This window comes from Stegostoma tigrinum, chromosome X (assembly GCF_030684315.1).
Source record: "Stegostoma tigrinum isolate sSteTig4 chromosome X, sSteTig4.hap1, whole genome shotgun sequence".
NCBI classification, from domain to species: domain Eukaryota; kingdom Metazoa; phylum Chordata; class Chondrichthyes; order Orectolobiformes; family Stegostomatidae; genus Stegostoma; species Stegostoma tigrinum.
Genome location: NC_081404.1, coordinates 16,099,358 through 16,121,738, shown reverse-complemented (window position 1 = coordinate 16,121,738; position 22,381 = coordinate 16,099,358). Strand labels below are relative to the sequence as shown.

At 44.1% G+C, this 22,381-nt stretch overlaps 1 protein-coding gene across 10 annotated transcripts in view; it reads left to right on the top strand.

The window, feature by feature from the left end:
* The window catches only part of LOC125448188 (sodium channel protein type 8 subunit alpha-like), a 326,376-nt gene extending 304,521 nt beyond the window's left edge, over positions 1-21,855 (top strand). For 9 of the 10 annotated variants that reach the window (XM_059643399.1, XM_059643398.1, XM_059643403.1 and 6 more), the window contains 5 exons: positions 1,824-1,877; positions 10,721-10,858; positions 12,269-12,373; positions 13,059-13,329; positions 18,430-21,854. In XM_059643399.1, coding sequence (XP_059499382.1) covers positions 1,824-1,877; positions 10,721-10,858; positions 12,269-12,373; positions 13,059-13,329; positions 18,430-19,589 — 1,728 coding nt within the window. In that variant the 3' untranslated portion in view covers positions 19,590-21,854. Of the gene's footprint in view, positions 1-1,823; positions 1,878-10,720; positions 10,859-12,268; positions 12,374-13,058; positions 13,330-18,429 lie in introns of all 10 variants that reach the window. The other variant, XM_059643402.1, reaches the window with a different exon arrangement.
* Positions 21,856-22,381: the final 526 nt, after the last annotated feature.

Sequence of the window (22,381 nt, the reverse complement as noted above, 5' to 3'; positions counted from 1 at the left end):
GCGGAGGCGGAGGAATTGGGAATAGGGGATGGAATTTTTGCAGGAGGGTGGGTGGGAGGAGGTGTATTCTATACCTAGAATACACCTCCTCCCACCCACCCTCCTGCAAAAATTCCATCCCCTATTCCCAATTCCTCCGCCTCCGCCGCATCTGCTCCCACGACAAGACATTCCACTCCCGCACATCCCAGATGTCCAATAGAATACACCTCCTCCCACCCACCCTCCTGCAAAAATTCCATCCCCTATTCCCAATTCCTCCGCCTCCGCCGCATCTGTTCCCACGACAAGACATTCCACTCCCGCACATCCCAGATGTCCAAGTTCTTTAACGACCGCAACTTTCCCCCCACGGTGATCGAGAACGCCCTTGACCGCGTCTCCCGCATTTCCCGCGACACATCCCTCACACCCCGCCCCCGCCACAACCGCCCCAAGAGGATCCCCCTCGTTCTCACACACCACCCTACCAACCTCCGGATACAACGCATTATCCTCCGACACTTCCGCCATTTACAATCCGACCCCACCACCCTAGACATTTTTCCATCCCCTCCCCTGTCTGCTTTCCGGAGAGACCACTCTCTCCGTGACTCCCTTGTTCGCTCCACACTGCCCTCCAACCCCACCACACCCGGCACCTTCCCCTGCAACCGCAGGAAATGCTACACTTGTCCCCACACCTCCTCCCTCACCCCCATCCCAGGCCCCAAGATGACATTCCACATCAAGCAGAGGTTCACCTGCACATCTGCCAATGTGGTATACTGCATCCACTGTACCCGGTGCGGCTTCCTCTACATTGGGGAAACCAAGCGGAGGCTTCGGGACCGCTTTGCAGAACACCTCCGCTCAGTTCGCAAAAAACAACTGCACCTCCCAGTCGCAAACCATTTCCACAACCCCTCCCATTCTCTTGATGACATGTCCATCATGGGCCTCCTGCACTGCCACAATGATGCCACCCGAAGGTTGCAGGAACAGCAACTCATATTCCGCCTGGGAACCCTGCAGCCATATGGTATCAATGTGGACTTCACCAGTTTCAAAATCTCCCCTTCCCCTACTGCATCCCTCAACCAGCCCAGTTCGTCCCCTCCCCCCACTGCACCACACAACCAGTCCAGCTCTTCCCCCCCACCCACTGCATCCCAAAACCAGTCCAACCTGTCTCTGCCTCCCTAACCGGTTCTTCCTCTCACCCATCCCTTCCTCCCACCCCTAGCCGCACCCCCCACTACCTACTAACCTCATCCCACCTCCTTGACCTGTCCGTCTCCCCTGGACTGACCTATCCCCTCCCTACCTCCCCACCTACACTCTCTCCACCTATCTTCTTTACTCTCCATCTTCGGTCCGCCTCCCCCTCTCTCCCTATTTATTCCAGTTCCCTCCCCCCAGCCCCCTCTCTGATGAAGGGTCTAGGCCCGAAACGTCAGCTTTTGTGCTCCTGAGATGCTGCCTGGCCTGCTGTGTTCATCCAGCCTCACATTTTATTATCTTGGAATCTCCAGCATCTGCAGTTCCCATTATCTCCTCTCAGTGACTTGTCCTATAAAATTAATTTTAGAATTGTTGCAATATTGTGACCTTTTCCTCCAAAACATGTTCAAGACTGATCCAATTTGATCTCTCATAACATTTCTTGAATGAAACAAGTGAGATTTCATTGAACATATTGCAAAAGCTATCGTTTCACTGTGGGACTGCTCAGCATTCAGTCATGTCCTATTTTGGCAAAAGATTACATTCTGAATTCATCATCGTGCAAAAGAGTTGAATGCAGCACATTATTCACTGGGTGTTAATTTGATCATTTTCAGGCCACCTTCAAAGGCTGGATGGAAATCATGTACGCCGCAGTGGATTCGCGAAAGGTAAGTGCAACAAAATGGATGGTGCGTTTTCCACTGTGTTGAGGCATCAGTGATATCCTAAGTGACCGGTATAAGGCATGCAGCAGCTTACATCTCTCCTCCATTCTAGAAGTGTTGCGATGCTCAAAGGAAACCAGAAATGAACCTTTGCAATGTTATTTGGGTTAAAGTCACTTGGCTATACAAGGCAGGTTTGATACTAAGTCTGTGCTGAGTTAGAAAGGTGCCAGCCTGGGCGCCATATTACACCACCTGGTTGCCCTGGGCAGGAGGTGCATAAAATCAGCTAACATTTCTCATCCTGCTCACTGTTGGGTACCCTGCTGGAAAATGCAGTTGGCTGTCCAGGAGGTAAAACCAGAGTACACAGCCACCTTTGGAACTGCTCAATGGTCAGTTATGCTGCTGGCTGTCCATGGCAGAGGTTGTTGGACCTTCGCTTGTAAATCTGCCCTGCCAACATGTCAACATCTTCTGGGGTGGAAGCAAAAGGTGACAGCACATTCTATTCACATGATTGTGGCAATTCCTAATGTAGGAATTCAGGCATGACCAGAGATGTGCATCTGGACCCTGCAGAAGTCTTGGCAGCCTCATCTCCATGGGAATTACCTTGGAAGTTTGAACTTCTGGTGTTGCAATTCCTCTGTTTCCTGGGACCTTCTGAAAAAGTCTCAAAATCCTGAGTTTGACTGGAAAACCTTCAACAGTTCTGATGTACTTACCTGGATAGTGACAGAGAAACATTTGGCTCAGTCCTGGACAATGACACATCTGTCTCCCTTCCTCCCGAACCTGCCAACCAAACACTCGCATTGCCCCATTAATCCCTCCTTTCCTCCCTCCTCCTTCCCTGCCCCCAGCCCCCTGACTACAATGCCAAACCGACTGGATTATCAGCCAACTCAAGAACCCCTCCTGTCCCAATCTGACTACCTCAAACCAGTCTCACTACCACCTGATGCCCTCCTGCCATACTGTCCATCTCGCACCTTACTCTCTGGTGACCTTGCACCTAGAATTACAATCCCAACTATGATGGTCCCGCTTACTAAGAGCTATCAGCCTTTGATGTCGGGGATTCCCAAGTGCCCAATCACTTGGAGGATCCAAGAAGTTTGTTGATATCATCTGTTTTCAAAGTCCTCCTTGATCTATCTTTGCATTCTCCACCAGTCCCACAACTCTCAGATCTCTGCACTCCTCTTGTCCTGGCCTTTAGAGCTTCCCTGATTTGAATGGCTCCATCATTGGTGATCTTGCCTTCAAACTGCCATGGTTCAGAGCTCTGGAACTCCTGCAGTAAATCTCTGTCTCACCTGTTAAGAGGTTTCTTCGAAGCTACTACTTTGGGCAAGCTTTTAATCATCTGCCCCAACATGTTCTCGTGCAGTTTATGTCAAATGTTGTATCATGTTGAAACTGCTTTGACATTTTATTACAATGAGGGTGCTGTGGAAATTTCAGTTGTTGTTGTAAGGTCAGTAGATATGCCATGTGACTGACTGGGAGGTCTTTCTGAACCCTGCCCTGATCTCTCTCTATCCTGCAGCCCAGTCAGCTGTACCTGGCTCAGTGGGTGGCAGGATGGGAGGGTCTCCGGACGAAAGCATAAATAAAAATTTGGGAATCTATTGAAAGGTCAGGCTAATTGGTAGCAATATTGATAAAGCAGCCATTGACAGGAGATGCTTCAGTAACAGTGTTAAGACAATGAAATCACAGTCGGTGGAGTAAAGCAGCAACAAGGGATGCAACACTCTGACTGAGGTAGACTGCAGATAGCCTGCTAACAATGAAGAAGTAGGCAGGGTGTATAAAAACAGTGATTAACAAAACACGTCACAAAGACAGCGTGGTTTTAACAGGTAATTTTAATTATTGCGATGACTGAGAGAAGCTCCTTCACTCAAGTAGTGATAAGTTGAATAGATTTGCGGTAGTTTTCTGGAACAATCTGTGCTGGAACTGCAATAAAAACAGAACTTGCTGGAGAACTCAGCAGCATCTGTGTAGAGAGAAACTTTTCTAGCCCAATGTGACTTCTTCAGAACAAGTAATATCTGGGAAAAAGTGATATTTATCTCAATGACAAGGAGTTGGGGTGGAGGAAGAAGCAATGAGCAGATAGATAGAGACAGAGACCAGACAAAAACCAAAAAGGACAGGCAGACAAAAGGATTATTGCTAGTAAGCTATGGAAGAAGAGAAGCTCAATCGGTGGTGATTGGAACCATGAGTGGGTGAGAATGGGTTGGCTATGTTGAAAGCAGCCAATGTGATGACACGGCCTGGGGTGTTGGAGGTGAGTAAAGGACATGGAAGGGATGCTCAAACTCTAAAATTATTGAACTCAATATTGAGTCCTGAAGCCTGCAGGGTCCCCAAGTGGAAAAGAAGATGCTGTACGACCACCTTGTGCTGAGCTTCATTGGAACGCTGCAGCAAGCACAAGATTGAAGTGTTGTGGTGTGTTGAAGTGGCAGGTAACTGGAAGCTCAGGATCATTTTTGTGGACACAACATAGTTGTTCAGTGAAGTGGTTACCCAGTCTGCACTTTGTCTGCCCAGTGTAGAGGACACCAAATGTGGGTACTGAATGCAGTGGAGTGGATTGAGTGAAGTGCCGGTAAATCATTGCTTCACCTGGAAGGTGTGTTTGGGCCCCTGAATACTGAAGAGGTAAACGGCAACCTTCTGCGATTGCATCGCTAGGTGCCATGGGGCTGTGCGATGATGTTGGAAGTGGAGTGTAAATGATTAATTGGAGGTCTATTATTGTCCACAAGCCTGCTGGCCTAGAGAAGGCACGACCCATGCCATGACACAGCTGGTGGGTGTTGTAAGAGATGCTCACAGTGGCACCTGATTACGAACGGTTCCTCTTTGGGTACATACACTCCCACCAACCCCGCTTGTAAGTACTCATTTTGGATACTTTCTAGTAGTAAGTGGTGAAGGCTTACCATATGATGTCTTGGCTGATGAGGCTCATTCTTGAGTAACAAGAACAGTTTATTACACACTATGAAGATAGGAGATACTCCACCTAATTTGCTAAGAGAGGCCACCTGACATGTTGTGGTTACGGGGCTGGCGTGTTGTGGTTACGGGGCTGACATGTTGTGGTTACGGGGCTGGCGTGTTGTGGTTACGGGGCTGGCGTGTTGTGGTTGCGGGGCTGGCGTGTTGTGGTTACGGGGCTGGCGTGTTGTGGTTGCGGAGCTGGCGTGTTGTGGTTACACGGCTGGCGTGTTGTGGTTACGGGACTGGCGTGTTGTGGTTACGGGGCTGGCGTGTTGTGGTTACGCGGCTGGCGTGTTGTGGTTACGGGGCTGGCGTGTTGTGGTTACGCGGCTGGCGTGTTGTGGTTACGGGACTGGCGTGTTGTGGTTGCGGAGCTGGCGTGTTGTGGTTACGGGGCTGGCGTGTTGTGGTTACGGGGCTGGCGTGTTGTGGTTACGCGGCTGGCGTGTTGTGGTTACGGGACTGGCGTGTTGTGGTTGCGGAGCTGGCGTGTTGTGGTTACGGGGCTGGCGTGTTGTGGTTGCGGGGCTGGCGTGTTGTGGTTGCGGAGCTGGCGTGTTGTGGTTACGGAGCTGGCGTGTTGTGGTTACGGAGCTGGCGTGTTGTGGTTGCGGGACTGGCGTGTTGTGGTTGCGGGGCTGGCGTGTTGTGGTTGCGGAGCTGGCGTGTTGTGGTTACGGGGCTGGCGTGTTGTGGTTACGGGACTGGCGTGTTGTGGTTGCGGGGCTGGCGTGTTGTGGTTGCGGAGCTGGCGTGTTGTGGTTACGGGGCTGGCGTGTTGTGGTTACGCGGCTGGCGTGTTGTGGTTACGGGGCTGGCGTGGTTGTGGTTACGGGGCTGGCGTGTTGTGGTTACGGGACTGGCGTGTTGTGGTTACGGGGCTGGCGTGTTGTGGTTACACGGCTGGCGTGTTGTGGTTACGGGACTGGCGTGTTGTGGTTACGGGGCTGGCGTGTTGTGGTTACGCGGCTGGCGTGTTGTGGTTGCGGAGCTGGCGTGTTGTGGTTACGGGGCTGGCGTGTTGTGGTTACGGGGCTGGCGTGTTGTGGTTACGCGGCTGGCGTGTTGTGGTTACGGGGCTGGCGTGTTGTGGTTGCGGGGCTGGCGTGTTGTGGTTACGGGGCTGGCGTGTTGTGGTTACGGGGCTGGCGTGTTGTGGTTACGGGGCTGGCGTGTTGTGGTTACGGGACTGGCGTGTTGTGGTTGCGGAGCTGGCGTGTTGTGGTTGCGGGGCTGGCGTGTTGTGGTTACGGGGCTGGCGTGTCGTGGTTACGGGGCTGGCGTGGTTGTGGTTACGGGACTGGCGTGTCGTGGTTACGGGGCTGGCGTGTCGTGGTTACGGGGCTGGCGTGTCGTGGTTACGGGGCTGGCGTGTTGTGGTTACGCGGCTGGCGTGTTGTGGTTACGGGACTGGCGTGTTGTGGTTGCGGAGCTGGCGTGTTGTGGTTGCGGGGCTGGCGTGTTGTGGTTACGGGGCTGGCGTGTTGTGGTTACGGGGCTGGCGTGGTTGTGGTTACGGGACTGGCGTGTCGTGGTTACGGGGCTGGCGTGTCGTGGTTACGGGGCTGGCGTGGTTGTGGTTGCGGAGCTGGCGTGTTGTGGTTACGGAGCTGGCGTGTTGTGGTTGCGGGACTGGCGTGTTGTGGTTGCGGAGCTGGCGTGTTGTGGTTGCGGGGCTGGCGTGTTGTGGTTACGGGGCTGGCGTGTTGTGGTTACGGGGCTGGCGTGTTGTGGTTACGGGGTTATGTAGGCATGCCCCAATGTTGGTGTCTTCCACCTTGCCAACGATTTCTGATGTTTTTGTGAAACTGGTGAATAATCCCTTGTACTCTCTGATGACGAAAGTTTGTATTCATTATAAGATCTGTCTTGTTCTGAAACTGGAATAGTATTCATGCATTGAAAATGCAGAGAGCAATGAAAACGTAACATAGCAATGTAAACTGTGTGAAATATTTGATGTTGAAAGGAAATCTACAATACCCTTGTTTGATTCGCTTACAAGCATTGATTGCACCATGTTTTGCTTCAGTTATCTTCGTGATTGCACCTTTGCTAATTCGTCCTCTTCAGATCAATGATGCTTATCTCATGACACTTGTTAACTTTCTGGTAATATATTTTTTCAGGCGTAAGCTGCTTGAGTCGATGAACCTGCCAAGATTCACTCCCTTTCAATTCCATTGAAGCAGACGCATATCATTGCACACTAATATTAATGGCTTCACTTAAATTTGTGGATTTCTTCAAGTCTGACATCTTGTGGATTATCTTCCAAGTCTGGCAAATTTTTAACACCACATTCATACTCTCTGGGCCTACCATAGAACATAGAACATTACAGCACAGTACAGGCCCTTCGGCCCTCGATGTTGTGCCGACCTGTCATACCAATCTCAAGCCCACCTAACCTACAGTATTCCATGTACGTCCATATGCTTATCCAATGACGACTTAAATGTACCCAAAGTTGGCGAATCTACTACCATTGCAGGCAAAGTGTTCCATTCCCTTACTACTCTCTGAGTAAAGAAACTACCTCTGACATCTGTCCTATATCTTTCACCCCTCAATTTAAAGCTATGCCCCCTTGTGCTCGCTGCCACCATCCTAGGAAAAAGGCTCTCCCTATCCACCCTATCTAACCCTCTGTTTATCTTATATGTCTCAATTAAGTCACCTCTCAACCTTCTTCTCTCTAATGAAAACAGCCTCAAGTCCCTCAGCCTTTCCTCGTAAGACCTTCCCTCCATACCAGGGAACATCCTAGTAAATCTCCTCTGCACCCTTTCCAAAGCTTCCACATCCTTCTTATAATGCGGTGACCAGAACTGTACACCATACTCCAAGTGCGGCCGCACCAGAGTTTTGTCCAGCTTCACCATAACCTCTTGGTTCCGGAACTCGATCCCTCTATTAATAAAAACTAAAACACTGTATGCCTCCTTAACAGCCCTTTCAACCTGGGTGGCACCTTTCAAGGATCTGTGTACATGGACACCGAGATCTCTCTGCTCATCTACACTACCAAGAATCTTACCATTAGCCCAGTACTTTGCCTTCCGGTTACTCCTACCAAAGTGCATCACCTCACACTTGTCTGCGTTAAACTCCATTTGCCACCTCTCAGCCCAGCTCTGCAGCTTATCTATGTCTCTCTGCAACCTACAGCATCCTTCGTCACTATCTACAACTGCACCGACCTTAGTGTCGTCTACAAATTTACTAACCCATCCTTCTACGCCCTCATCCAGGTCATTTATAAAAATGACAAACAGCAGTGGACCCAACACCGACCCTTGCGGTACACCACTAGTAACTGGTCTCCAGGATGAACATTTCCCATCAACTACCACCCTCTGTCTTCTTTCAGCAAGCCAATTTCCGATCCAAGATAATAAAATGTGAGGCTGGATGAACACAGCAGGCCCAGCAGCATCCCAGGAGCACAAAAGCTGACGTTTCGGGCCTAGACCCTTCATCAGAGACTGATGAAGGGTCTAGGCCCGAAACGTCAGCTTTTGTGCTCCTGGGATGCTGCTGGGCCTGCTGTGTTCATCCAGCCTCACATTTTATTATCTTGGATTCTCCAGCATCTGCAGTTCCCATTATCACTAATACAATTTCTGATCCAAACTGCTATATCTCCCACAATTCCATTCCTCCGCATTTTGTACAATAGGCTATTGTGGGGAACCTTATCGAACGCCTTGTTGAAATCCATATACACCACATCAACCGGTTTACTCTCATCTACCTGTTTGGTCACCTTCTCAAAGAACTCAATAAGGTTTGTGAGGCACGACCTTCCCTTCACAAAACCATGCTGATTATCCCTCCTGGAGCTCGCAACATCCTTTCTACCCTGACAACCTCTTCTCTAGTTCCCAGTAGAAGTGTTTGGTCCACAGTGTGGCATTTTGTTTATCGATAACACTATCCTTCCACTTTGAAACTACTCTTTATACAGTTGTATTCTGCTGACAGGAAGTGCTGCAAGTAGGTGCTGCACATATACCCAGGCTGGATAATAGGAAATCCTTTTGCGTAAGATGGGGGCTGGCCTTGTATCCTCTGAGATCCAAAGGTTACAGTCTTTCAGATCTCTGCATTTTCAATAACCTGACCCCCTTAGCAGTGACACATAACTATGTGACTAATTATGCACCCTGCGTTCTCACTCCACCCTTTGAATCTCTCAAAAGCAGAGATACCACATAAATGAATTTGGAGCCTGTAATTAACTCAAAAGTTTATCCACAATATTAATTTATTCACAGCCCTGCACAATTCTGTACTATGAATAACAACCTGCCAACTCCCATATGCAGGGGTGAGATTCAACTCTGATTGCTTTCCATGGTATATTCTATTTGGTGGTGTAGTGTAATGTCATTGCACTCATGATCCAGCATAATCTCTGGAATCGAAAGCTAATCTCAGTAATGGTGAGCGTGAAACAACAATTGATTGTCATAAAAATCCATCTGGTTTGTTATTCTTGATTTCAACCAACTAGGTAAGGATAGCAGATTTAGGGAAGGACATTTGTGAAACAATTTGGCAGTGTTGTAATCATTATTAATGATAGCAGTTGTAGCCTGTCCCTGTGAGACAACAGTATATACATAGATGAGCGTTGTTATCCTCAATTTATTAATTAATGGAATTGAAATTTCCTTAAATATTATGCTAGGATTTTGATCCCATGTTCCTATTAACCTGGGTTACTAGTCCAGTGGCATTGCCACTACATCACTGTCTTGCCCGAGTCCCCTATGCTACTCACTCCCAACTGGGTGATGGCTTCATTTAAATTAAGCAGCCAAGTTGTAGCCGTTGGCTGGATATCTCAGTGTTGGTCAGAAGCTGGAGCCTGAATAATTCTGGCTGACCCTATGATAGCTTCTTAGCATGCTGCTGTTCATGTGGTGCCAAGGGACAAATCAAAATAGAGGGTGGAACCAGGAACAACATACAGGCTCCGTCTGGCTCCACCACTTATTTTTTAAAAAGTTGTTCAAATTCAATTCCTTTAAGAACTTCTGGTTAGCCTAATCAGGCATGCAAGTTGTAAACTCCACCGATGTTAGCTGGTGACCTATAACCTGCGATAAGACTTCTTGCTAACCCTTAACCCCTGTTTCAAATGAGCTCCTTGCAGGCTCAGATATCCCTTGATTCCGATATGCTGTAGGCACACTTGCAAGAAAGTTCAGGAGAGGGATATCATGACTTAAAATCAGTTCCTCCCCAGAATGGAGGTTGAATATCTTCACACAGCTATTTCCTTTTGATTTGTCCAAAGATCACAGTCAACTCAATGTAAACAAAAATGCGGACCTTCCTTGCTCTACGTTGGTAACTCTTCTGCTTCTCTGATGCTGTTAGTTTTGAAATGAATTATGCACAGACTGAAATTATTCAGACCTCAGAAATGTGCCTTCTCAATTACCAAAGTAAACTAGTCTGGAGGGCATAGTGTGTTTACAGCAAGCCAGGTAGGCTGGTGTCTCTCAATGATAGTATGGCCTCTAAACACAGGAAAGCTCTGTTTTGCCTTTTCTGTTCAATGGATTGAGTCAATTATATGTGTGTATGAGCAGAGTTCTTTGACCTAAATGTTACCTGTGAAAAGCCAACCTAACCCCGTCACAGCCTCATTGCCCCCTCTGACCTCCCACATCACCCAAATTGTTAAAGCACCTCCATAAAGTTTGAAGGGTTCAAACTGTTTCATCCAAGTCACAAGCTGATAAGCTGTTATCATTTGTTTTATGCTGTAGAGTATTAATAATGAATAATTATCATTCTAGGCTGAAGAACAACCATTTTATGAGGACAACATCTACATGTACATCTATTTTGTAATCTTCATCATCTTTGGATCTTTCTTCACATTAAACCTTTTCATTGGTGTCATCATTGATAACTTCAATCAGCAAAAGAAAAAGATAAGTTTACTTCTCTTTGTATGGGGAAAAGAAAATGTTCTGACAATGGCTTCTCACTACCCGTTTTAACAAATGTTTTGAGACTTGTGAACCCTTTGGATTTAATAATCAAAATGTAGAACTATTTTTGAAATGAAGAGAGGAGACAAATCAGTTAATTATATCATTTGTTTAATATTTTCAGAACTCTTCATAACTATGATATGCTTAGAACACTATAAACATACACGCAAGTGATATCAGATAACATAACATCAGTGCAAGACAGATTTCACTTTTTCTTTCTCTGCTATCACTGAATAAATTTCCCATGCTCCCAGTGACTGCTACACCATCCCTGAATGAAATTCCTAATGAGCCACATATAGTTGAAGAGGAGGGGGCTAGATCTCATCAGGTCTTACAACACAGAACAAGGCCCTTTGGCCCATCATGTCTCACTGCTCATCAAGCGTCCATTTCCTCTAATTCCGTTCCTGAGACTTGGCCCCTAGCCTTGAATGCTATAGTGTTTAAATTGTTAATCTAAGTACTTCTTAAACGTTGTGGTGGTTCAGGTATCTCCCACCTTATTAGGCAGTGAGTTCCAGATACTTGCCATCCTCTGGGCAAAAATATTTCTCCTTTAAATCCCCTCTAAACCCCCCTACTCCTTAACTTAAATGTATGCCCCTGCTAACTGACTTCTCTACTGATGAGAATACGTTCTTCCTATTGACCCTATCTGTGGCCCCCAATGATTTTGTCGATCTCAATCAGGTTGCCACTTGGCCTTCTCTGCTCCAAGGCAACAGCCTCATAGGAACTCCAGAGGTCCACAGTATGGGGATGGAGAGAGAAATCAGTGGTGCAAGTAAACTAAGGTTGAACAACTACGAAGCTGAGCAAGAGGAAGGTAGTCGGAGAATGTAAGTGGATAGTGTCTGAAGCTGTAGAGACTGATGAGGAAGGATAATGTATTATGGTCACAATCACAGAATATGATGTTTAGCTGCCTGTGGTGCGGCAGGGATTGAATCCTGACTGGAGAGATTCAAATTGGAGCAGGAAAGATGGGCATGGATTTAGAGGTGGCGATACATTGAAGGATTTTAGAGAAACAAGGGTTAATTTGCTGAGGAAGTTGCTAGTAAGAGCAGTTTTTGAAGGGAAGAGGATAGTATCTGAGGAGAAAGAACCGCTTATTGGGTCAGCTGCCCTGGGCCAGGAAGGGAATGATGGTTGTGTCTACAGTCAAAATGTCTGCTACCATTTCAAATTGAAGCTTTCAATGGAACTTGGAGAAGACGTTAATCACTTGTGTGATGTAGTGAAAAATCACCAACTTAATGAGGGGAGAGAAGAAAACAAATGAACATGCACACATAGAATTTCCTAAGGTTGTAACCAGTTTCTTTCTGTTCTCTTTACTTTGGAGGTCAGGATATCTTTATGACTGAAGAACAAAAGAAATATTATAATGCAATGAAGAAGCTGGGATCCAAAAAGCCTCAGAAGCCCATTCCAAGGCCATTGGTAAGCAATGACGAGAACTAAAAATGCTGAGACACCAGACCAATGAAAACACACAGGAGCTTTTGTTCTTAGCTCACTTAGAAATTCCCAAGTTGCTTCCATAACAGTGAGTAATGGAAGCACATGCCTTGACCATGCTGCAGATACGCTCACTATCCAACATTGCTAAAGTTCCAGGTGAATTGTCTATAACCTTAGTAGTGAAAGTTGTGTGTAAATTTAGCAATGATATGCTGTCTGTTCTTTGAATAAGTATGGAGAAAGTAATCTTTCAGTTGTATTTCCAATATCTATCCTAGATGGCTCAGTCACTACCGCTCCTTCATCTTACAATAGGGTGACTCTGTACAGACTGTACAGCAATTGTTTAGCCTGTACACAAGATGGCACTGTTTCAGGGGTCTAGATCAAAATTCACTTCAACAAGTTCACTTCGTTGCAAAGCCGGAAAAGTGCATTCTATTCTGAGGTGTACAGAATCCCATCTTTTTCTCTATACCCAGCTCTTAGGTGATGTTGGAGCAGTCCAAGAGCGCAAATTCCTTTTCCTCAGTAAGGTGTGAAGCAGATTTTTGCATTCTTAAGAAATCAATAGGTGTTTCTCTTGGGTGGCAAAGTGTGTTTCAACCACATGGGATGCAATATATTATTTGTGCCAGACACTATTGTTTTCTCGTTATTACAGAATGCAATCCAAGGTGGAGTCTATGACTTTGTCACTCAGCAAGTTTTTGACATTACCATCATGATTCTCATCTGCCTCAACATGGTCACAATGATGGTGGAAACAGACGATCAGAGCAAAGAGAGTGAAGCCATTTTGTACTGGATCAACTTTATCTTCATCATTTTCTTCACAAGTGAATGTCTGCTCAAACTCTTTGCGCTGAGGCATTATTATTTCACAATTGGGTGGAATATATTTGACTTTGTGGTTGTGATCCTTTCCATTGTTGGTGAGTAATAATGTTCAAATAAGTTTCATAAGTCGCAGTTTGTAAGTCACTGAGAGATAGCAAGTAGGTGCAGCAAACATTGAAGAAGGCAAGTGGTATGATGGTCTTGATCACAAGAGGATTTGAGTGCAGGAGTAAAGGTGTCTAGGTTCAATTGTGTAGAACCTGAGTGAACCCGCAATTGGAGTATTGTGTGCAGTTTTGGCCTCGTTACTCAAGGAAAGATATACATGCCATAGAGACAGTGTAATGGAGGCTCATCAGAATGATGCCGAGGATGACAAGAGAGATTGAGGAGATGGGGCCAGAAGAATAAGAGATTACCTTAATAAAACTTAACAGACTCACCAGGGTAGATGCAGAAATGATATTTACCCATAGTTGTGGGATTCCCAAATCAGGTGGCACAGTCTCAGAATGAGGTGAAGAGAATATTTTTCACTCAGAGTTTGGGGGGGTCAATCTTTGGGATTCTCTTCCCTAGAGGGCCATGGAGGCTCACTCATTGAAAATACTAAAGATAAAGAGTAATAATTTCTTGGGATTAAAGATATCAAAAGGGATGAGTATAGTGCAGGAAAATGGAATTGAGGTGGATGACCAGCTATGAACCAGTCGAATGTTGGAACACACGCAGTGGGCCAAATGTTCGACTCCCGCTCCTATTTCCTGTGTTTGACAAGAGCTTATGTTTGACCAACAGTGCACTCGTTGTATAGTGTAAAGACTAAAACACTTACACTCGACATGCAATATAGCATCAAAAAACCCCAAAAAAGTACAGTGCCCTGCACCCCTAATCAACAGAATCTAGTCAAATACAGCAGTTACAAGGAGACAGTAAGGACTGAAGATGCTGGAAGCCAGAGTCAAGAGATGTGAAAATGGAAAAGCTCAGCCAGTTAGACAGCATCCGAGGAGCAGGAATGTCAATGTTTCGGGCTGAAACCCTTCATCAATTATTGTTGGTGGATAGAGAAGGAGCTGGTTGTGAGAGTTGTCAGTGAAGCAAAACTGATCCCCCTCTTCACTGGAGATCCATGCAGTACATTTTCCATATGTATCATCGGATAACAATCAGGAACTCCAACTTTACTTTGTCCTCACCCGAGGATTAAGATCTTAATATCAGTCAATGCAGACCAGAAACTTAGGACCCACCCTAGTCTGTGATTCTCAACAAGGCTTCTCACTTATCAAATAAAAACTGTGAATATGATCAGACCTTTTGAGTTTATGTTCCAGGATATAACCCAAATCATTGAGATCCCAGAAGATTAGACAGGTGCATTCCAGCATTTATAGTCATAGAGGCATACAGCATACCCTTTGGTCCAACTAATCCACACCAGTAACCAAGTTCCCAAACCAAACTTGTCCCATTTGCTTGCGTTTGGCCCATATTCCCTCCAAACCTTTCCTATTCAAGTACTTATCCGAATGGCTTTTAAATGTCATGACTGTACCTGTATCTGCCACTTCCTCAGGCAGTTCATTCCACGTACGAACCACTCTTTGTGTAAAAAAGTTGCCCCTCACATCCTTTTTAAACCTTTCTCCTCTTACCTTAAAAATATGACTCCTAGTTTTGAACTTCCCACCTCAGGGAAAAGACCCTTGCTATTCATCTTATCTATGCCCCTCATGGTTTTATAAACATTTGTAATGTCATCCCACAACTTCCTCCACTCCAGCGAAGAAAATCCCAGCATATCTCTATAACTCAAACTCTCCATTCCTGGCAACATCCTGGTAAATCTTTTCTGAACGCTCAGTTTAATATCTTCCTTCTTGTAACAGGGTGAACAGAACTACATGCAGTACTCCAAAAGAGGCCTCACTAATGTCCAGTACAACCTCGACGTGACATCCAAATTTCTATACTCAAAGGTCTGAGCGATGAAGGGAAGCATGCGAAATGCCTTCTAAACCACCCTGTCTACATGTGACCCAAATTTCAAAGAACTTTGTACCAGAATCCCTATGTCTCTCTGTTCTACAACACTGCCCAGAGCCCTACCATTAATTGTATAGTCCTGCCCTTGTTTGTATTAACAAAATGCAATATCTCACATTTATCCAAATTAAACTCCCATCTGCCACTCCTCAGCCTATTCAATTAATTGATCAAGATATCTTTGTAATCTTACATAACCTTCTTCACTGTCCACTGTACCACTAAGTTTGGTGTCATCCACAAACATACTAACCATGCTTTGTAAATTCTCATCCAAATTGTTCATATAAATGACAAACAAAAATGGACCCAGTACTGATCCCTGTGGAACACCGCTGGCCATAGGCCTCCATTACAAAAAACAACCTCCCACCACCACTGACTATCTCCTACTGTCAAGCCAATTTTGTATTCACTTGACAAGTTCTCCCTGAATACTATGTTGTCTGATTTTGTGATTAGATGCAAAACTTTGTCAAAGGCTTTACTAAAGTCCATTTAAACATCGTCTACTGCTCTGCCCTCATCAGTGTTTTTGGTTACTTCTTCAAAAAATCTCAATCAAGTTTCTGAGACATGATTTCCCTTGCACAAAGTCATGCTGACTATCCTTAATCAGTTCTTGCCCCTCCAAATGCATATAAATACTATCTTTCACAATCACATCCAACAACTTCCCACCACCGATGTCAGGCTCACAGTTCTGTAGTTCCCAGGATTCTCCTTACATCCCTCCTTAAATGAAGGCACAACAGTAGCCACCCTCCAGTCCTATGGCACATCACCCGTGGTTATAGATGATACAATGTTTTTGTTCAGGGCCCAGCAATTTCTTCCCTAACTTCCCATAATGTCCTGGGATACAATTGATCAGGTCCCAGAGACTATCTACCTTCATGTTTTCTAAAACCTGAAGCACTTCCTCTTCTGTAATGTGAACGGTTTTCAAAACATCAGTATTTATTTCCCTGTGTTCTCTAACTCCATTTGTCAACGGTAAAAACTGATGTGAAATATTCATTTGGTATCTCTCCCACCTCCTCAGGTTCAACACAAAGATGACCTCGTTGATCTTTAAGGAGCCCTATTCTCTTTCTAGTTGCTCTGTTGCTCTTAATGTACTTGTAGAATCTCTTTGGATTATCCTTAACCTTATATGCCAAGGCTGTCTCATTTCCTTTCTTGCCCTCCTGATTTACCTCTTAAGAATGTCCCTACACCCTTAATATTCTTCAAGAGATTTGTTTGATCCAAGTAGTCTATATCTATCACTCTTTCTCATTCGTGACCAGAAACTCTATCTTTGTTTATCTCTTGTTCCCTAATCTCACCAGTGTTATCTTTCACTCTAACCGGAACGTAATGCCTCTGAACTCCAGTTATCACATTTCTGAAGTGTTACTTGTCAGTCATCCCTTTACCTACAAATAATCTACTCCAATCACCTGTTGAAAGTTCCTGTCTCATACTATTAAAATTTGCCTTAACCTCCTTTAACTTTTATGGAAGGCCTATCCTTTTCCATAATTTTTAAAACTAATAGAATTGTAATGACGAGCACTTCAGTCACTTGCCCTGCCTTATTTCCTAACAGAAGGTCAGATTTTGCTCTTTCTCTACGACGGACATTTACATATTAATAAAGAAAATTATCTTGAACATATTTAACGAATTCATCACCATCCAACAAGCCTTTAACATTATGGCAGTCCCAGTCAATGTTTGGAAAATTAAAATCCCCTACTATTACAACCCTATCATTCTCATATATTTGAGATTTCTCTACATATTTGCTCCTCAATTTCCCTTTGACTGTTGGGAGTGCTATAGCACAGTCCCATCAAGGTGATCGTCCCTTTCTTATTTCTAACTTCTACCGAACCATAGCTTCACTGGACAGTCCCTCAAAGATATCTTAAGTACAGTAGTAATGTTTTCCTTAATGTTTCAAAAATGCCACTTCCCCCCCCCCCCCGCCCCTTTCTATCCTTCCTATAACATCTACAACTCGGAACATTGAGCTGCCAGTCTTGTCTTTCCCTCAGCCAAGTCTCTGTAATAGCTATGAAGTCCCAGTCCCATGTTACCCTACGTGCCCTGAGTTCATCAGCTTTACCAATGAAGCCTCTTGCAATGGAATAAATGCAGTTTAAATCTTCAGAGTTACAATGTTCTCTGACTTGCTCTTGTCTGTCTTTTCTAATTAACTTGCTCTTTTCTGATTCATAACCATCCTTATCTATTTTTTCCATTTTCACTGTTACTGAGGACCGCCCCCCCCAACAAAAGTCTAAAGGCTCCCGAAATAGAATTAGCACATCTCCCTACCATGGATATTTAATACCTTTCCACTTCAGGTGAAAACTCCCTTTTTCTGCCCCAGAAGAGATCCCAATGATTCAAAAATCTGAATCCTTGCACATTGCACCATCTGTTCCACCATTGATGTATTTCCCCTATCTTTTTATTCCTAATCTCACTAGAATGTGTTACAGAGTATAGACAACTGAAAAGGCAGTAAGAAAATGTCTAGCAAAGATTTCAGGATTTTCTCAAGTATCGGACTGCATACAAAAAGAAAGTCTAAGTACAAAGAGCACCATGCAACCTGAAAATGCTCCTCATTTCCATGCAAAAATGTCCTCAGCCCCAGAAATAGGTGCTGCTTTGGCTAAACACTTAGAACATAGAACATAGAACAGTACAGCACAGAACAGGCCCTTCAGCCCACAATGTTGTGCCGACCATTGATCCTCATGTATGCACCCTCAAATTTCTGTGACCATATGCATGTCCAGCAGTCTCTTAAATGACCCCAATGACCTTGCTTCCACAACTGCTGCTGGCAACGCATTCCATGCTCTCACAACTCTCTGTGTAAAGATTAGTGAACATTATAACATGTTGACTGTATGTTAAAGACTAACTGTCATACAATACTCCCTGTGTCAAAGGCACTTCAAAACTGGTAACATTTTTGAGGTTTACAGTTTTATCTGTACAGTTCATACAATGTAACATTACACACTGTTTTTGTAAGATACTTCTGTGCAATCTAATCTTCTCGTTTTCTTTGACAGTTACAGTTCCACGATTGTTTTACATCAAAAACATTAACAATGAAATCTGTTGTGCTTCCTTAGGAATGTTCCTGGCTGAAATCATTGAGAAATACTTTGTGTCACCGACCCTTTTCAGAGTAATTCGATTGGCCCGAATTGGCCGTATCTTGCGTCTGATCAAAGGAGCCAAAGGAATCAGAACGCTATTGTTTGCCTTAATGATGTCTTTGCCTGCTTTGTTCAACATTGGGCTGCTCTTGTTCCTGGTCATGTTCATCTTTTCCATATTTGGGATGTCTAATTTTGCGTACGTTAAGAAAGATGCTGGTATCGATGACATGTTTAACTTCGAAACATTTGGCAACAGCATGATCTGCTTGTTCCAGGTCACTACATCTGCTGGTTGGGATGGTTTACTCTTGCCAATCTTAAACAGACCACCAGATTGTGACCTCGAAAAGGAGAACCCAGGCACTGCTGTTAAAGGAGACTGCGGCAATCCCAGCGTGGGAATATTTTTCTTTGTCAGTTACATCATCATATCATTTTTGATTGTAGTCAACATGTACATTGCCATTATTCTGGAGAACTTCAGCGTGGCAACCGAAGAGAGTGCAGAACCACTGAGTGAGGATGATTTTGAGACCTTCTATGAGATCTGGGAAAAGTTTGACCCTGATGCCACGCAGTTCATTGAGTACAACAAGTTGTCTGACTTTGCTGATACCTTGGAAGCTCCTCTTCGAGTTCCTAAACCCAATCACATTGAACTCATTGCCATGGACCTGCCCATGGTGAGTGGCGATAGGATTCACTGCTTGGATATCTTGTTTGCGTTCACCAAGCGTGTACTTGGCGAGGGTGGTGAAATGGATGTCCTCCGGCAGCAGATGGAGGAGCGATTCGTGGCATCCAACCCCTCCAAGGTGTCCTACGAGCCAATCACAACCACTCTTCGGCGCAAGCACGAGGAGGTTTGTGCCATTATTATTCAGCAAGCGTATAGGGCACACTTGGCAAGGCGAAAAATCACCATCAAAGGAAGAGTTCCCTGTACTAAGTCAGGAGGGCATGCGAATGAGAATGGCAACACCAATCAAGAGAAAAAGGAAGGCTCTCCCTCCACTGCATCACTGCCTTCGTACGACAGTGTAACTAAGCCTGAAAAACAAGAGAAGGATCGAAAAGGCAATGATAAAGGCAGAAACAACCAAAAAGACATCAGGGAATCTAAGTTGTGAAAACAAATTCCATTTGCAAGCAAATGTTGTTTACAGACTAAAATAAAAGTATATAGATATATATATATATATAAATATATATATCAATGCAGAACAGTGACACAATTTCTAGAACAAAAAGAACTCTCATCTAGAGATCTATACCAAACATAATCTGCTTACAATATAATGTTGTTGCCTAGACGGCAGTGACCTTCCCCTGTCATGACACTAGGACCCTGTACAGCAAAGGGGATTCAATAGACTCCAACTGCATCTACAGTACTTCAGCAGCCACTGAGGCAAAGGACAAACAAAATGGCTGCTAGTATCAGTACATTGCCAAGGGGGTCAGACAGACAGATTTTATTTTCTCATTTTATTTCACTCTTTCAGACAAAAAAAAGGTTTGTTTGACCATGTAAAATTATGGTTGCCTCCTTCCATTATCTGTTCAGCAACTGTAACATGTAGCCCATGTCATTTTTAGTCACAGTTCCTTTCTTATATCCTGCATATTTTTCTACATGGGCTTCATGTTGTTTGGGGATAAAGGGAGGTAAGTGGGTTGGGGGGGTGGTTTCGGACTGAGGGGGACTTGCTCAGGCCGAATCCAAAAAAAAATGTGCTTGTTCAATGCATAGAAATGATTTGCATGATAGCATGCTGTGATCAGAAATCATGCATGTAGAGTCATAGACCACAGACACAAGTACTTCGTCCACTCAGTGGCTTCGTCTGATGGCTGAGGCGATTCACTGTAAAACATACACTGTATTGGGGGACAGCCTAATATCATGCCCTTCACAAGTAGTTACAAACTCTTTAATGAATCATTCATTCAACCTCAGTAGAAGTAAAACAAAAGGGGGTTGTGTGTATGTTTAATAGCTAATGTTCTGAACATACAGCCATTGTTGCACATAAATTGCTGCTCTGTATCCTCTTTAAAGGGGAAAATTAAAATACAAGAATGGCTTGTTGTATTTAAATTTCAATGTAAACCAAAACTAGGGCTTTAAAAATCGTTCATTTGTATCTTGCAGTATTGATTAATCACCTTCATATTGCAGAGTAGACATTTTATACGGAGGTAAGGAATGCTGTGTACATGGCAATTTATCTCTGTGGTGCAATTTTTGGGTACTGGATAATAGGGTATATGCAGCACCAAGATGTGTATTAATCAGAGTTGATACTGTTTTTGAATTTCTAATATCCTTTCAAAAAAAAAGAAAAAGAACATTTACACCTTCATCAGTGATGGTTTGCAGTTGGCACTTTGATGCATGTTTTCTTGCTTCTGTAGTCACATATAATGTTTTTTCTCTAATACTCACATTTGTTTAAAAAAAATTAAAAAAAGAAAGAAATCTATATCGCACGACAGGCCACAGTGCTGAGTGCAAGTGGTAGACCGTGCAGCTTCATTTCATTTCATTTCTTGTCATCTGGTGACAGATGACAACCAAATGAGGAGTCATGTTTTTCCCCTCGTTAACCTCCCCAATTAGAATATGATGTATAAAAGAAGTCATACATATATGTACAGGCTATATTGTAAGCAGCACAAACGAATGCTGAAAGGTGTGGTTGGAATTTTTAAGAGAATATTATAAATATTGTAATATATCATTTTATTTTATCAGCATGCATTTTTTGTAAATACAACAAAAAAATTACAAAATTAAACCGAATGGCTTCAGGCTGATGCCATTGTCACAATTGTTATTTTGGATCCATGGATACTTTTTCATTTGTTAACATCCCGATTCTAGAAGCAGAATGGCAAATTGTAAAGATGACAAATTTGAAAAAACCCACTGTTCTCTGGTTCTCTGTGCAATAAACCCATTTAAGACCAAATCTGTTCAGAATTAGATTTTTCGCGCTAATTTGCAGAGATCCGAAAACTGGCAAACAAAAGAGTAGGCGGCAAAAGAAAATAGTGCAATTAGAAAGCAGCAGCATATTGTGGATGCATTTTGTTCTCATTTTTGTTTTGCAGCAAGATCCTTGATGTTGTCCAGCGTCAATTCCAGGGCTCATAGGCTCACAGTAATTGCCTGTCTTACCTAACTCTGCTCTGAATGGAATGAATAGAATGGGGTCATAAGAGCAAAGAACCAAGCCACATCCTGGTTTTCATTTTCTGCTACACAGATGTGAACTGTAATTTTAAAATCTTAGTAGTAAACTTGACTAGTAATGTGTTAGTGAAATGCATGGTGGATGATGCTATTACCCAAACAATGATGGTTAAAGCTACATTATTAATACAAGTCTAAAGAATAAATATTACACTTTTTACTCTACCAGGTTGAGGCTGTCTTGGTGTGGATTTTTGTGTTTAGTTCTTTTTCTCGGGGGCCTTGTTTCAAGGGGGTACTGTCTTCAGTGAAGCGTGTTTTTCCCTCAGCGCAAATTCCTTCATTCCCCCAAAGAAAAGCAAAATTGCACTGTGAAAATATGAGCTGCTTGTCGCAAAAATGCTGCAGTGCTGTTGTGCCTGTTAACCCTGCTCACCTTCCTGCAATGAAGACAGTGCCCCTTTGCACCTCCAAACCCCATACCGCACCACTGATTACAGTTAGACCCCAGGTTTGATATGCCCTTTTCAAAACATCAGTCAACTGATTTGCATTATTTTACAGGTCTCCAAAAGGCACTATTGCTTTAAAACAGCTAGATGACTTGACATGTGATGCTTTAGTATCAAAGGTCTCCATCTTATTCTGTTCGTTAAGTAAGCAGCACTCAATTATAAATATAATGTAACAGTAACATTAGTATAAACAGAAACAGACTACATA